Source organism: Coregonus lavaretus (assembly GCF_964263955.1).
Source record: "Coregonus lavaretus genome assembly, chromosome: 6".
NCBI lineage: Eukaryota > Metazoa > Chordata > Actinopteri > Salmoniformes > Salmonidae > Coregonus > Coregonus lavaretus.
Genome location: NC_139993.1, coordinates 62,241,502 through 62,258,357, shown reverse-complemented (window position 1 = coordinate 62,258,357; position 16,856 = coordinate 62,241,502). Strand labels below are relative to the sequence as shown.

The following is a 16,856-nucleotide window of genomic DNA, read 5'->3' as shown; positions in this document are numbered from 1 at the left end:
TACAGAGGCCCATTATCAGCAACCATCAGTCCTGTGTTCCAATGGCACGTTGTGTTTGCTAATCCAAGTTGATCATTTTTAAAAGGCTAATTGATCATCAGAAAACCCTTTTGTTAGTTAGTAACACTTTAGTAGACGCTCTTATCCAGAGCGACTTACAGGAGCAATTAGGGTTAAGTGCCTTGCTCAAGGGCACAGGGTATTTCTGATCAATTTGATGTTATTTTAATGGTAAAAAAAAAAGATTTTCTTTCGAAAACAAGGACATTTCTAAGTGACCCCAAACATTTGAACGGTAGTGTATATATAAATATAATGGCGGGTAAGACAGTATGGACAGTATATGAATAGAAAATGTGTGTACAGCAGTAGTTATATACAATAGGAGGAGCCTTGACTAGAATACAGTATGAAGTGGGTAAAACAGTATGTAAACATTTATTACAGTGACCAGTGGTCCATGACTATGTACATAGGACAGCAGTCTCTAAGGTGCAGGGCAGAGTACCCGGTGATAGCCGGATAGTAGCAGTGACTAAGGTTCAGGGCAGGGTACAGTGCGGAGGCCGGCTAGTGGTGACTGTTTAACAGTCTAATGGCCTGGAGATAGAAGCTGTCTCTCGGTCCCAGCTTTGATGTAGCTGTACTGTCTCCACCTTCTAGATGGTAACAGGCCGTGGCTCGGTTGGCTGAGGTCCTTGATGATCGTCTTGGCTTTCCTGTGACACCAGGTGCTGTAGATGTCCTGGAGGGCAGGCATTGTTTTAGCTTCACTGTCCAAATAAATACGTAGGGGATTGTATCTGCTTTTACAAACCAAAACCCAAGTCTTATTTGACGCCCTGTACTGTTCATACTGTACATTATTTGTGTTGGTCTGTTGACCTGTTGGTTAACTTTGCCAGGGCGTTCACGGTTCCCCGCCCCTGGAGTAGTGTGGAGTAGTGGAGGAGGTTCAATAAATGGATGTCAATTGTAAAGTATTTTGTCTGTAATGTATTTTTAGTTATGTGTCGGACCCAGTAAGACTATCTGTCTGGGGAATCACATCAAAACACATACTCCCTCTTTATCGCTCTGTGTCTCTGTATGTCTCTCTTTTTTTCTCTCTCTCTGTCCCTCTCCACCACCCTCCCTCTCCCTCTCCCTCTCGCTCTCTCACTCTCTGTCCCTCTCCCCCACCCTCCCTCTCCCTCTCCCTCTCTCACTCTCTGTCCCTCTCCCCCACCCTCCCTCTCCCTCTCCCTCTCTCACTCTCTGTCCCTCTCCCCCACCCTCCCTCTCCCTCTCTCTCTCGCTCTCTCACTCTCTGTCCCTCTCCCCCACCCTCCCTCTCGCTCTCTCACTCTCTGTCCCTCTCCCCCACCCTCCCTCTCCCTCTCTCTCTCGCTCTCTCACTCTCTGTCCCTCTTCCCCACCCTCCCTCCCTCTCTCTCTCTCTCTCTCTCTCTCTCTCTCTCTCTCTCTCTCTCTCTCTCTCTCTCTCTCTCTCTCTCTCTCTCTCTCTCTCTCTCTCTCTCTCTCTCTCTCTCTCTCTCTCTCTCTCTCTCTCTCTCACTCTCTGTCCCTCTTCCCCACCCTCCCTCTCCCTCTCTCTCTCGCTCTCTCACTCTCTGTCCCTCTTCCCCATCCTCCCTCTCTCTCCCTCTCTCTCTCTCTCACTCTCTGTCCCTCTCCCCCACCCTCCCTCTCCCTCTCTCTCTCACTCTCTGTCCCTCTCCCCCACCCTCCCTCTCCCTCTCTCTCTCGCTCTCTGTCCCTCTCCCCCACCCTCCCTTTCCCTCTCTCTCTCGCTCTCTGAATTCCTAAGGGATTTTTCATAGTTTTTCGGACAGAATGCTTGCCGGCCCTGAGGGATTGGTCAGGGCTCAAGACTCTCACCCTTCTCTCTTCCTGTGGCGTCCGCTCCACTCAGCCCCTCGCCCTAAAATGGAGCTGGTTGCGTCATCAGCCTCAGTGTGACTCGCAGGAGGTGGAGGGTTCAGTTAAAACCCTACACACTAGGGAAACCATTCAGTTTCCTTCCTGGATTACAGCTGTGAACAGACCACAGACCTTCCTCTCTCTCTCCATTCTTACCATCCATTCCTCTCTTCACGGCTCCTCCACCCCTCTCTCTCCATTCTTCCAATCCTCTCTCCACTCGCTGCTCTCCTTGGTGATCCCCGATCCACTCCTCTCTGGTGCTCCACTCCTCTCTGGTGCTCCATTCCTCCTGTGGTAGGGGCGATGTGCTCCATAGGTTTTGTGCGGTCGCTGGGCTTTGCCCTCCTGCCCCTGGCGGTGTGCTGTATTGTGGCCAACGTTCTGCTGTTCTTCCCCGGAGGAGAGATCCAATATGTCCAACAGGAGAGACTGTCCAGGCTGGTCTGGTTCATGATGGGCATCGGAGGGGGAGGCGCGTTGGTGAGTAACAATATGTCACTCTGTTGTCACTACACCAGCTACAGTTGTAGTACCGTTGAGCCGATGGTTTACGGGTCAGTTTAACAAGCGGTTCAGGGAACAAAAGGTAGAATAAAAGATCAAGATAATCAAGAGAACTTTAGAGAAGTCATAATAGTTTTATCTCTTGGTCTTGTATTTCCTTTCTGATAATAACACATGCTAATCTGAATCAGGTGCTAATCTGACACAGGTGCTAATCTGACACAGGTGCTAATCTGACACAGGTGCTAATCTGACACAGGTGCTAATCTGACACCGGTGCTAATCTGACACAGGTGCTAATCTGACACAGGTGCTAATCTGACACAGGTGCTAATCTGACACAGGTGCTAATCTGACACAGGTGCTAATCTGACACCGGTGCTAATCTGACACAGGTGCTAATCTGACACAGGTGCTAATCTGACACAGGTGCTAATCTGACACAGGTGCTAATCTGACTTTAGTAAATCCATGTGTGTAATGAATTAATCTGTTGCTGTAAGAGGGCAGGGTTGAGCCTGACAGGGATGTATCATGGATGTTTTGACCTTTTAAACTGAACTCCCTCAGCTGTTCTCCTTCCTGTGGAGATACTATAGGACACAAAGGGAAATGGCTGTCAACATACCCTAGGAGTGTTATTTAACCTGACACCTACAGTAGAGTGGGAATTAGCCACCATTTAATGAACCTGTTCTATGGACCATCTTTTTGTGATTAACGATAGTTGTTCAGTAAAATACAGTGGTACAACAGCAGAGCTCTTGAGGATATTGTATGTAGATGGTGGATTGATGCACTGAAATATCACACTGCGGCAGAACCTGAGATTTCCCCGTTGTGTGTCTCTGTAGATGTTCCTGCCTGCTGGGGTTTTCATCAGCCTGGGGAAATGTACAGGCCGCTGTTGGAACGAAAGCTTCATGGTCAGTACTGATGCTTTGGTTACTTCTTGTCATTAGGGCCCTGTGTTTTGTGAGATCATGTGACACGCCTGGATTTTGACCTTTATTTAAAGCTTTTTCATCAAACTGTACCCTTTTCTTTTCATGTCAGATGGTCCAGCACCGTCCTCAGAAAATTGCTTTCATTTTAGGTGGAATTCTCATTTCTGGATCAGGCTTCAAATATAAGATAAAATCTTGCTATGTCACATGATTGCGCAAAACACACATTTATGATTTCAGCCAGTGGTTCTATTATTATTGCGAAAAGCAGAGGTAATAGGGGTCAGCCTTCTCGTGTTCTTCAGGACAGAGGGTAGTGGTTTGAAAGTAAATCGTTAAAGTAAGTTAGTGGATGTTTTTTGTCTTTGATCCTATTAATATAATCACAGATGTTGCAAAGGTCAATTTTAACACTGTGCTAAGCTAATGCAGAAGCTAATAGGCCCATGAAAGGTAGGCTATGCTTAGCTAATTATACAGTTGAAGTCGGAAGTTTACATTCACTTAGGTTGAGGTCATTCAAACTTGTTTTTCAACCACTCAACAAATTTATTTTTAACAAACTATAGTTTTGGCAAGTCGGTTAGGACATCTACTTTGTGCATGACACAAGTCATTTTTCCAACAATTGTTTACAGACAGATTATTTCACTTATAATTCACTGTATCACAATTCCAGTGGGTCAGAAGTTTACATACACAAAGTTGACTGTGCCTTTAAACAGCTTTGAAAATTCCAGAAAATGATGTAATGGCTTTAGAAGCTTCTGATAAGCTAATTGACATCATTTGAGTCAATTGGAGGTGTACCTGTGGATGTATTTCAAGGCCTACCTTCAAACTCATGGGAAAATGAAAATAAATCAGCCAAGACCTCAGAAAAAAAATCGTAGACCTCCACAAGTCTGGTTCATCCTTGGGAGCAATTTCCAAATGCCTGAAGGTACCACGTTCATCTGTTCAAACAATAGTACGCAAGTATAAACACCATGGGACCACGCAGCCGTCATACCGCTCAGGAAGGAGACGCGTTCTGTCTCCTAGAGATGAACATACTTTGGTGCGAAAAGTGCAAATCAATCCCAGAACAACAGCAAAGGACCTTGTGAAGATGCTGGAGGAAACAGGTACAAAAGTATCTATATCCACAGTAAAACGAGTCCTATATCGACATAACCTGAAAGGCCGCTCAGCAAGGAAGAAGCCACTGCTCCAAAACCACCATAAAAAGCCAGACTACGGTTTGCAACTGCACATGGGGACAAAGATCGTACTTTTTGGAGAAATGTCCTCTGGTCTGATGAAACAAAAATAGAACTGTTTGGCCATAATGACCATCGTTATGTTTGGAGGAAAAAGGGGGGCCTTGCAAGCCGAAGAACACCATCCCAACCGTGAAGAACGGGGTTGGCAGCATCATGCTGTGGGGGTGCTTTGCTGCAGGAGGGACTGGTGCACTTCACAAAATACATGGCATGATGAGGAAGGAAAATTATGTGGATATATTGAAGCAACATCTCAAGACATCAGTCAGGAAGTTAAAGCTTGGTCGCAAATGGGTCTTCCAAATGGACAATGACCCCAAGCATACTTCCAAAGTTGTGGCAAAATGGCTTAAGGACAACGAGGTATTGGAGTGGCCATCACAAAGCCCTGACCTGGGCAGAACTGAAAAAGCGTGTGCGAGCAAGGAGGCCTACAAACCTGACTCAGTTACACCAGCTCTGTCAGGAGGAATGGGACAAAATTCACTCAACTTATTGTGGGAAGCTTGTGGAAGGCTACCCGAAACACTTGACCCAAGTTAAACAATTTAAAGGCAATGCTACCAAATACTAATTGAGTGTATGTAAACTTCTGACCCACTGGGAATGTGATGAAATAAATAAAAGCTGAAATAACTCATTCTCTCTACTATTATTCTGACATTTCACATTCTTAAAATAAAGTGGTGATCCTAACTGACCTAAGACAGGGAATTTTTACTTGGATTAAATGTCAGGAATTGTGAAAAACTGAGTTTAAATGTATTTGGCTAAGCTGTATGTAAACTTCAGACTTCAACTGTACATAGGGCCATTGTAACACTATTAGCAGGTACAATAATGATATGAGGAGGAGGCTTCACCATCAGGGATTACAAAGCATCTGGGCCGGGAAGAGGAGCTGAACCTTATCTGTGTATAAGCTGTTTTGTAACAGTGATAAGCCAACATTTCTCCTCACACACCCACACACTTCTCTCATGGAGATTGTTATGCAGCTGGTTTGGGTGTAACGGGCAGGCCTGAACTGTGTGTGTGTGTGTGTGTGTGTGTGTGTGTGTGTGTGTGTGTGTGTGTGTGTGTGTGTGTGTGTGTGTGAGAGTGAGTGTGTGTGTGTGGTGTGTGTGTGTATGTGTGTGTGTGTGAGTGTGAGAGTGAGTGTGTGAAACAGATAGTTTATATATATGTGTGTATACAGTATATTCTAATGGTTTATAGATGTGTATTATAGATGTGTACTATATATGTGCATTACAGATGTGTATTATAGATATGTACTATAGATGTGTGTGTGTGTGTACTATTGATGTGTGCTATAGATGTGTATTATAGATGTGTACTATACATGTGTACTATATATGTGTCCTAAATATGTGTACTATGTATGTGTACTATAGATGTGTACTAAATATGTGTATTATAGATGTGTACTATATATGTGTACTATAGATGTGTACTATAGATGTGTACTATATATGTGTATTATTGATGTGTACTATAGACGTGTACAATAGATGTGTACTATATATGTGTATTATAGATGTGTACTATACATGTGTAATATATGTGTATTATCGATGTGTACTATATATGTGTACTATAGATGTGTGTGTGTGTGTGTACTATAGATGTGTACTATATACACTACCGTTCAAAAGTTTGGGGTCACTTAGAAATGTCCTTGTTTTCCATTAAAACATACATGAAATGAGTTTGAATAGGAAATATTGCAAAATGAATAGGAAATGTAGTCATTGACAAGGTTAGAAATAATTATTTTTAATTGAAATAATAATTGTGTCCTTCAAACTTTGCTTTCGTCAAAGAAACCTTGCAGACCTTTGGCATTCTAGTTGTCAATTTGTTGAGGTAATCTGAAGAGATTTCACCCCATGCTTCCTGAAGCACCTCCCACAAGTTGGATTGTCTTGATGGGCACTTCTTATGTACCATACGGTCAAGCTGCTCCCACAACAGCTCAATAGGGTTGATATCCGGTGACTGTGCTGGCCACTCCATTATAGACAGAATACCAGCTGACTGCTTCTTCCCTAAATAGTTATTGCATAGTTTGCAGCTGTGCTTTGGGTCATTGTCCTGTTGTAGGAGGAAATTGGCCCCAATCAAGCGCGTTCCACAGGGTATGGCGTTACAAAATGGAGTGATAGCCTTCCTTCTTCAAGATCCCTTTTATCCTGTACAAGTCTCCCACTTTACCACCACCAAAGCACCCCCAGACCATCACATTGCCTCCACCATGCTTGACAGATGGCATCAAGCACTCCTCCAGCATCTTTTCATTTGGTCTGCGTCTCACAAATGTTCTTCTTTGTGTCTATAACACTTTTTTCCAATCTTCCTCTGTCCAGTGTCTGTGTTATTTTGCCCATCTGAATCTTTTCTTTTTATTGGCCAGTCTGAGATATGGCTTTTTCTTTGCAACTCTGCCTAGAAGGTCAGCATCCCGGAGTCGCCTCTTCACTGTTGACGTTGGGACTGGTGTTTTGCAGGTACTATTTAATGAAGCTGCCAGTTGAGGACCTGTGAGGCGTCTGGTTCTCAAACTAGACACTAATGTATTAGTCCTCTTGCTCAGTTGTGTACCGGGGCCTCCCACTCCTCTTTCTATTCTGGTTAGAGACAGTTTGCGCTGTTCTGTGAAGGGAGTAGTACACAGTGTTGTACGAGATCTTCAGTTTCTTGGCAGTTTCTCGCTTGGAATAGCCTTCATTTCTCAGAACAAGAATAGACTGATGAGTTTCAGAAGAAAATTATTTGTTTCTGGCCATTTTGAGCCTGTAATCAAACCCACAATTGCTGATGCTCCAGATACTCAACTAGTCTCAAGAAGGTCAGTTTTATTGTATACACAACAGTTTTCAGCTGTGCTAACATAATTGCAAAAGGGTTTTCTAATGATCAATTAGCCTTTTAAAATGATAAACTTTGATTAGCAAACACAACGTGCCATTGGAACACAGGACTGATGGTGGCTGATAATGGGCCTCTGTACGCCTATGTAGATATTCCATAAAAAAATCAGCCGTTTCCAGCTACAATAGCCATTTACAACATTAACAATGTCTACACTGTATTTCTGATCAATTTGATGTTATTTTAATGGACCAAATTTTTTATTTTCTTCCGAAAACAAGGACATTTCTAAGTGACCCCAAACATTTGAATGGTAGTGTATGTGTATTATATATGTGTATTGTAAATGTGTACTGTGGATGTGTATTATATATGTGTATTATATATGCGTACTATATATGCACATTATAGATGTGTACTATATATGTGTATTATATATGTGTACTCTAGATGTGTGTTATATATGTGTAATATATATGTGTATTATATACGTGTATTATATATGTGTATTATATATGTGTATTATATATGTGTACTCTAGATGTGTGTTATATATGTGTAATATATATATGTGTATTATATATGTGTATTATATATGTGTATTATAGATGTGTATTATATATGTTTACTCTAGATGTGTGTTATATATGTGTAATATATATATATGTGTATTATATACGTGTATTATATATGTGTATTATATATATGTATTATATATGTGTACTATAGATGTGTGTTATATATGTGTATTATAGATCTGTGTTATATATGTGTATTACAGATGTGTATTATATTATTATTATATTATTATTATAGATGTGTACTATATATGTATTATAGATGTGTATTATAGATGTGTGTTATAGATGTGTATTATATATGTGTATTATAGATGTGTATTATAGATGTGTACTGTATATGTATTATATATGTGTATTATAGATGTGTGTGTGTGTGTGTTACAGATGTGTGGGTTAGTCATGGCAGCGCTAGTTGGGCTGGCCGGGTCGGGGTACTGTTTCGTCATCTCTGTCATGGCCATGTTAGAGGGGCCTCAATGCAACAACGCTCAAGGATGGTCCTATCCCTTCGCCAACCAGGGAGGAAGGTTAGTTCCACCCTCCTTTCAAAGGAAATATATTCTGGAAATATTATAGCTATTAAGGTTTCTTTAAGTTTTCCAAAAATGCATTGGAAACAAACGTCTGTGTTTTTCTGTTGCGTGTGTGTGTGTGTTTGTGTGTGTCCATTTTCTATTGGGGGGTTGTGTGTACAGCAGTGTTCAAATCAAATCAAATCAAATTGTATTTGTCACATGCTCGGTAAACAACAGGTGTAGACTAACAGTGAAATGCTTACTTAGGGGTCCTTTTCCAACAATGTAGAGTTAAAGACACACTAGAAATAGTGACACGAGGAATAAATCCACAATGAGTAACAACAACATGGCTACAGAGCATTTGGAAAGTATTCAGACCGCTTGACTTTTTCCACATCCTCATCAATACCCCATAATGACAATACCCCAAAAAGACAGAAATACCTTATTTACAAAAGTATTCAGACCCTTCGCTATGAGACTCGAAATTGAGCTCAGGTGCGTCCTGTTTCCATTGATCATCCTTGAGATGTTTCTACAACTTGAATGGAGTCCACCTGTGGTAAATTACATTGATTGGACATGATTTGGAAAGGCACACACCTGTCTATATAAGGTCCCACAGATGACAGTGCATGTCAGAGCGAAAACCAAGCCATGAGGTCGAAGCTATTGTCCATAGAGCTCCGAGACAGGATTGTGTCGAGGCACAGATCTGGGGAAGGGTACCAAAAAATGTCTGCAGCATTGAAGGTCCTCAAGAACACAGTGGCCTCCATCATTCTTAAATGGAAGAAATGTGGAACTACCAAGACACTTCCTACAGCTGGCCGCCCAGCCAAACTGAGCAATCGGGGGAGAAGGCCCTTGGTCAGGGAGGTGACCAAGAACCTGATGGTCACTCTGACAGAGCTCCAGAGTTCCTCTGTGGAGATAGGATAACCTATCAGAAGGACAACCATCTCTACAGCACTCCACCAATCAGGCCTTTATGGTAGAGTGGCCAGACGGAAGCCACTCCTCAGTAAAAGGCACATGACAGCCCGCTTGGAGTTTGCCAAAAGGCACCTAAAAGACTCTCAGACCATGAGAAACAAGATTCTCTGGTCAGATGAAACCAAAGTTGAACTCTTTGGCCTGAATGCCAAGCATCACGTCTGGAGGAAACCTGGCACCATCCCTACAGTGAAGCTTGGTGGTGGCAGCATCATGCTGTGGGGATGTTTTTCAGTGGCAGGGACTTGGAGACTCGTCAGGATCAAGGGAAAGATTAATGGAGCAAAGTACAGAGAGATCCTTGATGAAAACATGCTCCAGAGCGCTCACAATCTCAGACTGGGGCAAAGGTTCACCTTCCAACAGGACAACGACCCTTAGCACACAGCCAAGACAATGCAGGAGTAGCTTCGGGACAAGTCTCTGAATGTCCTCGAGTGGCCCAGCCAGAGCCCAGACTTGAACCCGATCGAACATCTCTGGAGAGACCTGAAAATAGCTGTGCAGCGACGCTCCCCATCCAACCTGACAGAGCTTGAGAGGATTTGCAGAGAAGAATGGGAGAAACTCCACAAATAAGGTGTGGATTCAAGTCCGGGTTCTGGCTGGGCCACTCAAGGACATTCAGAGACTTGTCCCGAAGCCACTTGGCTGTGTGCTTAGGGTCGTTGTCCTGTTGGAAAGTGAACCTTCACCCCAGTCTGAGGTCCTGAGCACTCTGGAGCAGGTTTTCATCAAGGATCTCTCTGTACTTTGCTGCGTTCATCTTTCCCTTGATCCTGACTAGCCTCCCAGTCCATGCTGCTGAAAAACATCCCCACAGCATGATGCTGCCACCACCAAGCATCACCGTAGGGATGGTGCCATGTTTCCTCCAGACGTGACGCTTGGCATTCAGGCCAAAGAGTTCAATCTTGGTTTCATCAGACCAGATAATCTTGTTCCTCGTGGTCTGAGAGTCTTTAGGTGCCTTTTGGCAAACTCCAAGCAGGCTGTCATGTGCCATTTACTGAGTAGTGGCTTCCGTCTGGCCACTCTACCATAAAGGCCTGATTGGTGGAGTGCTGCAGAGATGGTTGTCCTTCTGGAAGGTTCTCCCATCTCCACAGAGGAACTCTGGAGCACTGTCAGAGTGACCATCGGGTTCTTGGTCACCTCCCTGACCAAGGCCCTTCTCCCCCGATTGCTCAGTTTGGCCGGGCGGCCAACTCTAGGAAGAGTCTTGGTGGTTCTAAACTTCTTCCATTTAAGAATGATGGAGGCCACTGTGTTCCTGGGGACCTTCAATGCTCCAGAAATGTTTTGGTACCCTTCCCCAGATCAGGTGCCTCGACACAATCTTGTCTCGGAGCTCTACGGAAAATTCCTTCGACCTCATGGCTTGATTTTTGCTCTGACATAACAGTCATCTGTGGGACCTTATATAGACAGGTGTGTGCCTTTCCAAATCATGTCCAATCAATTGAATTTACCACAGGTGGACTCCAATCAAGTTGTAGAAACATCTCAAGGATGATCAATGGAAACAGGATGCACCTGAGCTCCATTTCGAGTCTCGTAGCAAAGGGTCTGAATATTTATGTAAATCGGGGATTTCTGTTTTTTATTTTTAATATATTTGCAAACATTTCGAAAAACCTGTTTTCGCTTTGTCTTTATGGGGTATTATGTGTAGATTGATGAGGAACATGTTTTATTTAATCCATTTTAGAATAAAGCTGTAATGTAACAAAATGTGGAAAAAGTCAAGGGGTCTGAATACTTTCCGAATGCACTGTATAGTGTATTTTGCAATCTGTTTGGCACAGCTGTCAATTTTTTGGTCCTTAAATTAAACTAGTATGCTTTTGTATTAATCACAATTGTCTTTAACCAATTTTGGTCTTTAATGCAGAGTCGACAGACAAGTTCCTTACTTTCTCCCCCTTCCACTGGCCTCTTCTATTTTCCAATTAGCTGGTTGTAATTTTGGATAGATCATTTTGCATATATAAAACTGCATGTGTGACATAACTCCACCAGTCCTATTTATGATATAATTTACAAAGATTAGAAACGTTTTCCCCCAAATATTATGTTTAATATATATATATATATAGTATATTCGAGTTTAACCATAATATTTGTTGTAATATTTGTACTGTCTTTTCTGGTGGATTAAACATAGCAATATTTTGGAGATTATTTCATTTTCAAATAACCGAAAGTGAGAGGTTGTAATCTGAATAAATGGAAAAAGGCCATTCTTGAACATGGGGTGAGCCATACTTACAAATCTGCTAGAGAACCAGTTCGGATTTAACATCACTTTAGTAAATACTACAGTATTATCCACAAAAACATCACTTTAATAAATACTACAGTATTATCCACAAATAAAGCACTTTAATAAATACTACAGTATTGTCCGGAATAAAATAAAAAAAACATGTACATATACCCTGTCCATTCCCCTCCCCCATATCGCAATTTGTGGCAACCATAAGTGAAAAACCTACATGCCAAGTATAGACCATATATTGTGTTCCATTCAGGTTGTAGGAAAGATAAGAATCTCTGTACTATCTGGTCAGACCCCAGACCTACCTACCTACCTACCTACCTACCTACCTACCTACCTACCTACCTACCTACCTACCTACCTACCTACCTACCTACCTACCTACCTACAGGCAGTGGTGGAAAAAGTACCCAATTGTCATACTTGAGTAAAAGTATAGATACCTTAATAGAAAGTTACTCAAGTAAAAATAAGTCACCCAGTAAAATACTACTTGAGTACAAGTATTTGGTTCTAAATACACTTAAGTATTTTTAAGTAAATGTAATTGCTAAAATATACTTAAGTATCAAAAGTAAAAGTACAAGTATAAATCATTTCAAATTCCTTCTATTAAGCAAAGCAGGAGGCACCATTTTCTTGTTTTTAACATGTACGGATAGCCAGGGGCACACTCCAACACTCAGACATCATTTACAAAAGATGCATTTGTGTTTAGTGAGTCCGCCAGATCAGAGGCAGAAGGGATGACCATGTGTTGTCTTGATAAGTGTGTGAATTGGACCATTTTCCTGTCCTGATAAGCATTCAAAATGTAACAAGTACTTCTGGGTATCAGGTAAAGTGTATGGAGTAAAAAGTACATCATTTTCTTTAGGAATGTAATGAAGGAAAAGTTGTCAAAAATATAAATAGTGCAGTAAAGATTAAAAAAACCCCGACTAAAGTAGTACTTTAAAGTATTTTTACTTAAGTACTTTACACCACTACCTACAGTCTATGGAGAATGTGTTATTTTAGTATTTCTACAGTAGGTTTCCTGAAGGAGAAAGCCTCCACTTCTATGTCAAAGATAATAAAACAAAAACAGTTTGTAAATACTACAGTAATGTCTGCAAAAACACTACAGTAAATACTACATTATAATACAATCTGCAAAAACACTACATTAATTACTATAGTATACACTACAGTTTTATTTTACTACAGTATTTATACTATAGTTAACTTTAAATACTACAGTATACTACAGTAACTACTACAGTATTCACTGTAGTGTTTCTACTGACTTTAGTCCGCAAAAACACAACAGTGAATACTACACTAAAGTATGCAAAAACACTACAGTGAATAGTATAGTATTTATACCATAGCATACTATAGTATTTTTTCATGTGGGTATTGTCTATTCTTTTTGCAAAAAAAGTAGTGTGTAGTTCCAATAGTTAGCTACAATGCTACATGGCAGAAAAGTAATTAACTACTGAAAACACTACCTAGGTTTAAATGTAGTTTAACTACCAGCAAGCTACTGTAAAATGTAGCTAAATGTTTAACTACATGTAGTTCACTGCAGTTATGAAATAACACCCTGTTCTTAACTCCTCACAACTTCTAAACGTAATATAAAACTGCAATAAATGCTACAAAATACACAATATACAGTGAGGGAAAAAAAGTATTTGATCCCCTGCTGATTTTGTACATTTGCCCACTGACAAAGAAATGATCAGTCTATAATTTTAATGGTAGGTTTATTTGAACAGTGAGAGACAGAATAACAACAAAAAAATCCAGAAAAACGCATGTCAGAAATTTTATAAATTTATTTGCATTTTAATGAGGGAAATAAGTATTTGACTCCCTCAGCCTGGGGCTCCATGCACGATCTCACCTCGTGGAGTTGCAATGATCATGAGAACGCTGAGGAATCAGCCCAGAACTACACGGGAGGATCTTTTCAATGATCTCAAGGCAGCTGGGACCATAGTCACCAAGAAAACAATTGGTAACACACTACGCCGTGAAGGACTGAAATCCTGCAGCGCCCGCAAGATCCCCCTGCTCAAGAAAGCACATATACAGGGCCGTCTGAAGTTTGCCAATGAACATCTGAATGATTCAGAGGAGAATTGGGTGAAAGTGTTGTGGTCAGATGAGACCAAAATCGAGCTCTTTGCCATCAACTCAACTCGCCGTGTTTGGAGGAGGAGGAATGCTGCCTATGACCCCAAGAACAACATCCCCACCGTCAAACATGGAGGTGGAAACATTATGCTTTGCGGGTGTTTTTCTGCTAAAGGGACAGGACAACTTCACCGCATCAAAGGGACAATGGACGGGGCCATGTACCGTCAAATCTTGGGTGAGAACCTCCTTCCCTCAGTCAGGGCATTGAAAATGGGTCGTGGATGGGTATTCCAGCTTGACAATGACCCAAAACACATGGCCAAGGCAACAAATGAGTGGCTCAAGAAGAAGCACATTAAGGTCCTGGAGTGGCCTAGCCAGTCTCCAGACCTTAATCCCATAGAAAATCTGTGGAGGGAGCTGAAGGTTCGAGTTGCCAAACGTCAGCCTCGAAACCTTAATGACTTGGAGAAGATCTGCAAAGAGGAGTGGAACAAAATCCCTCCTGAGATGTGTGCAAACCTGGTGGCCAACTACAAGAAACGTCTGACCTCTGTGATTGCCAACAAGGGTTTTGCCACCAAGTACTAAGTCATGTTTTGCAGAGGGGTCAAATACTTATTTCCCTCATTAAAATGCAAATCCATTTATAACATTTTTGACATAAATTGCATTTTTCTGGATTTTGTTGTTGTTATTCTGTCTCTCACTGTTCAAATAAACCTACCATTAAAATTATAGACTGATCATGTCTTTGTCAGTGGGCAAACGTACAAAATCAGCAGGGGATCAAATACTTTTTCCCCCCTCACTGTATACAATACTACCAATACTACACAACATATACACAACTTTCCCACTGTGTTTGTCCACAGGTACCTGTTTGAGCAGGAGACGTGGTCTAAGTGTTTTCATCCCATCAGCATCGTGGAGTGGAACGTGACTCTGCTCTCCATCCTGCTGGGGCTCAGTGGGCTGGAGTTCATCATCTGTTTCCTGCAGGTCATCAACGGACTGGTGACAGCTGTCTGTAGACCCTGCTGCTACAAACAGGACTACACCCTCAACGCCTGAACACACACACACACAGACATAGATGAGATGCATGCACGCACAAACGCATGCATGCACACACACACACAAATGTGACACACACACACACACACACATGTAAATTATACATACATACACACGCATGCATATAACATAAGATCCACGGGCATACCCATGAAATGACATATAAGTCACATGCCAGGAGAGTGTACACTACCAGCTGGGGAACATTGCTTCCTGGATACTCGTTGTTATCTCCTTATTGGTTTCTAATCAGGAAGTGTGATTCAGGAAGTGTGATTCAGGAAGTGTGATTCGGGAAGTGTGATTCACAAGCGAATGCTGCCTCATCTCTGTATGAGGGAGAGATACCTGTCTGAATGTTCAGTTCATTTATGGTATTCATTTCAAAGCACTGTATTAGAAACACGCCGGATGAACCTTTGTATTATATAGACCGTAACTGCAGCCTTTTTTATGTTTTGTATTTTTTATGTTATGTCTTAACCCACTGGGCACAGACGTCAGTTCAACGTCTAGTTTTGATTTATATTTGGTTGAGTTGTCAACTAACGTGAATTTTACGTGAAATCAACAAAAAGTCACCCTGTCATTGGATTTAGGGTAGCCCTTTCCTGCAGTCAAATTACCTAGTGGCCCCATGGGTTATAATTAATAAACATTATTTTTAAAAACCTGCAAAAAATCTGGTGTTTCTATGTCAAACAGTTTAGTTATATTTCAGTCTTCTGTGATGTATATAAAGTGTAATATTGGGATGCAAACTCAAAATTGAATACATTTCAACTCTGTATCTGACATGGTACAGGTGTCTTCTTCTTCTTAAGCCCATAACCATGTGTGTGAAGTTTATACTTTTGTTTCAAAGTAGATTTGTTTAAGACTACCAAGAAACACTACTTGTGACCCTGATTTAGCCCACTGCAGTAAAACGTTTTAAGTTTGGTGGAAAAAAGACTGTTGTTTTGACATCGTCACATTTAATTTTTTGTTGTTGAAATTATGTGGAAACAATGTTGATTCAACCAGTTTTTGCCCAGTGGGAAGTCTACACAAGCACAAAATAATTTTTGGGGTATGAAAGTTTTGTCTTTTGTATTAATATTTTCATTTTAATTGTATTGTAAATTATTGTCTAGATGTTAAGATGTTAAGGCCATTTTATATATTTAGTGCATTTGTCATATTTCTATAATGTTTGTGCTGCCTTAAATAAGTATTTTCCATTTTAATTGTTCTGATTATTCCTATTTTTTTATAGTAAACTTGCTATATTTGTCAAAGTTGTATACTTTGGTACCTATTTGAGTACGTATTTACCAATGGAGAGCTAATGAAGTCTTAGGAGGAATCCCAAATAGACCCTTAAAACCCTACACCCAGTGCACCCTATGAGATTTTAGAGGATTTGATTGGTATAAGCAATATGGTGAATGTTCCACCTCGCCTATCAGAGGGAAAGGTCATCATTCCATGGTTCTGATGTTATACTGCCACTATCTGGCTCAAATGTAGAACTACAGTATTTTAACACCCACTTGGAATATGCTGGGCAACAACCATTGGTCAATTGCAAAAAGTAGATTTGTTTATTGTCATTGACTAGATTGGGCCGGACCCATTTTAGCCTGGGGAAGAGGTTAGTCATTGACTAGATTGTTTTTTTTTGTTGTTGCATGACCTTAGATTAGTGGGAGGTTATTGTTGTCCCCCTCACGTCACTGGTTGACCCTCACTACCCTATGGTGAGGATATTGTGG

The 16,856-nt window shown here is 41.3% G+C and overlaps 1 protein-coding gene across 1 annotated transcript; it reads left to right on the top strand.

Annotated features, from left to right (window-relative positions):
• The first annotated feature begins 1,846 nt into the window (after positions 1-1,846).
• On the top strand, positions 1,847-16,328 carry LOC311131202 (transmembrane 4 L6 family member 1-like). Its single transcript, XM_084164056.1, has 4 exons — positions 1,847-2,406; positions 3,285-3,356; positions 8,482-8,624; positions 14,898-16,328. The coding sequence occupies exons 1-4, from the start codon at positions 2,230-2,232 to the stop codon at positions 15,094-15,096; spliced, it is 591 nt and encodes a 196-aa protein (XP_084020182.1). The 5' UTR covers positions 1,847-2,229; the 3' UTR covers positions 15,097-16,328.
• The last annotated feature ends 528 nt before the right edge of the window (positions 16,329-16,856 follow it).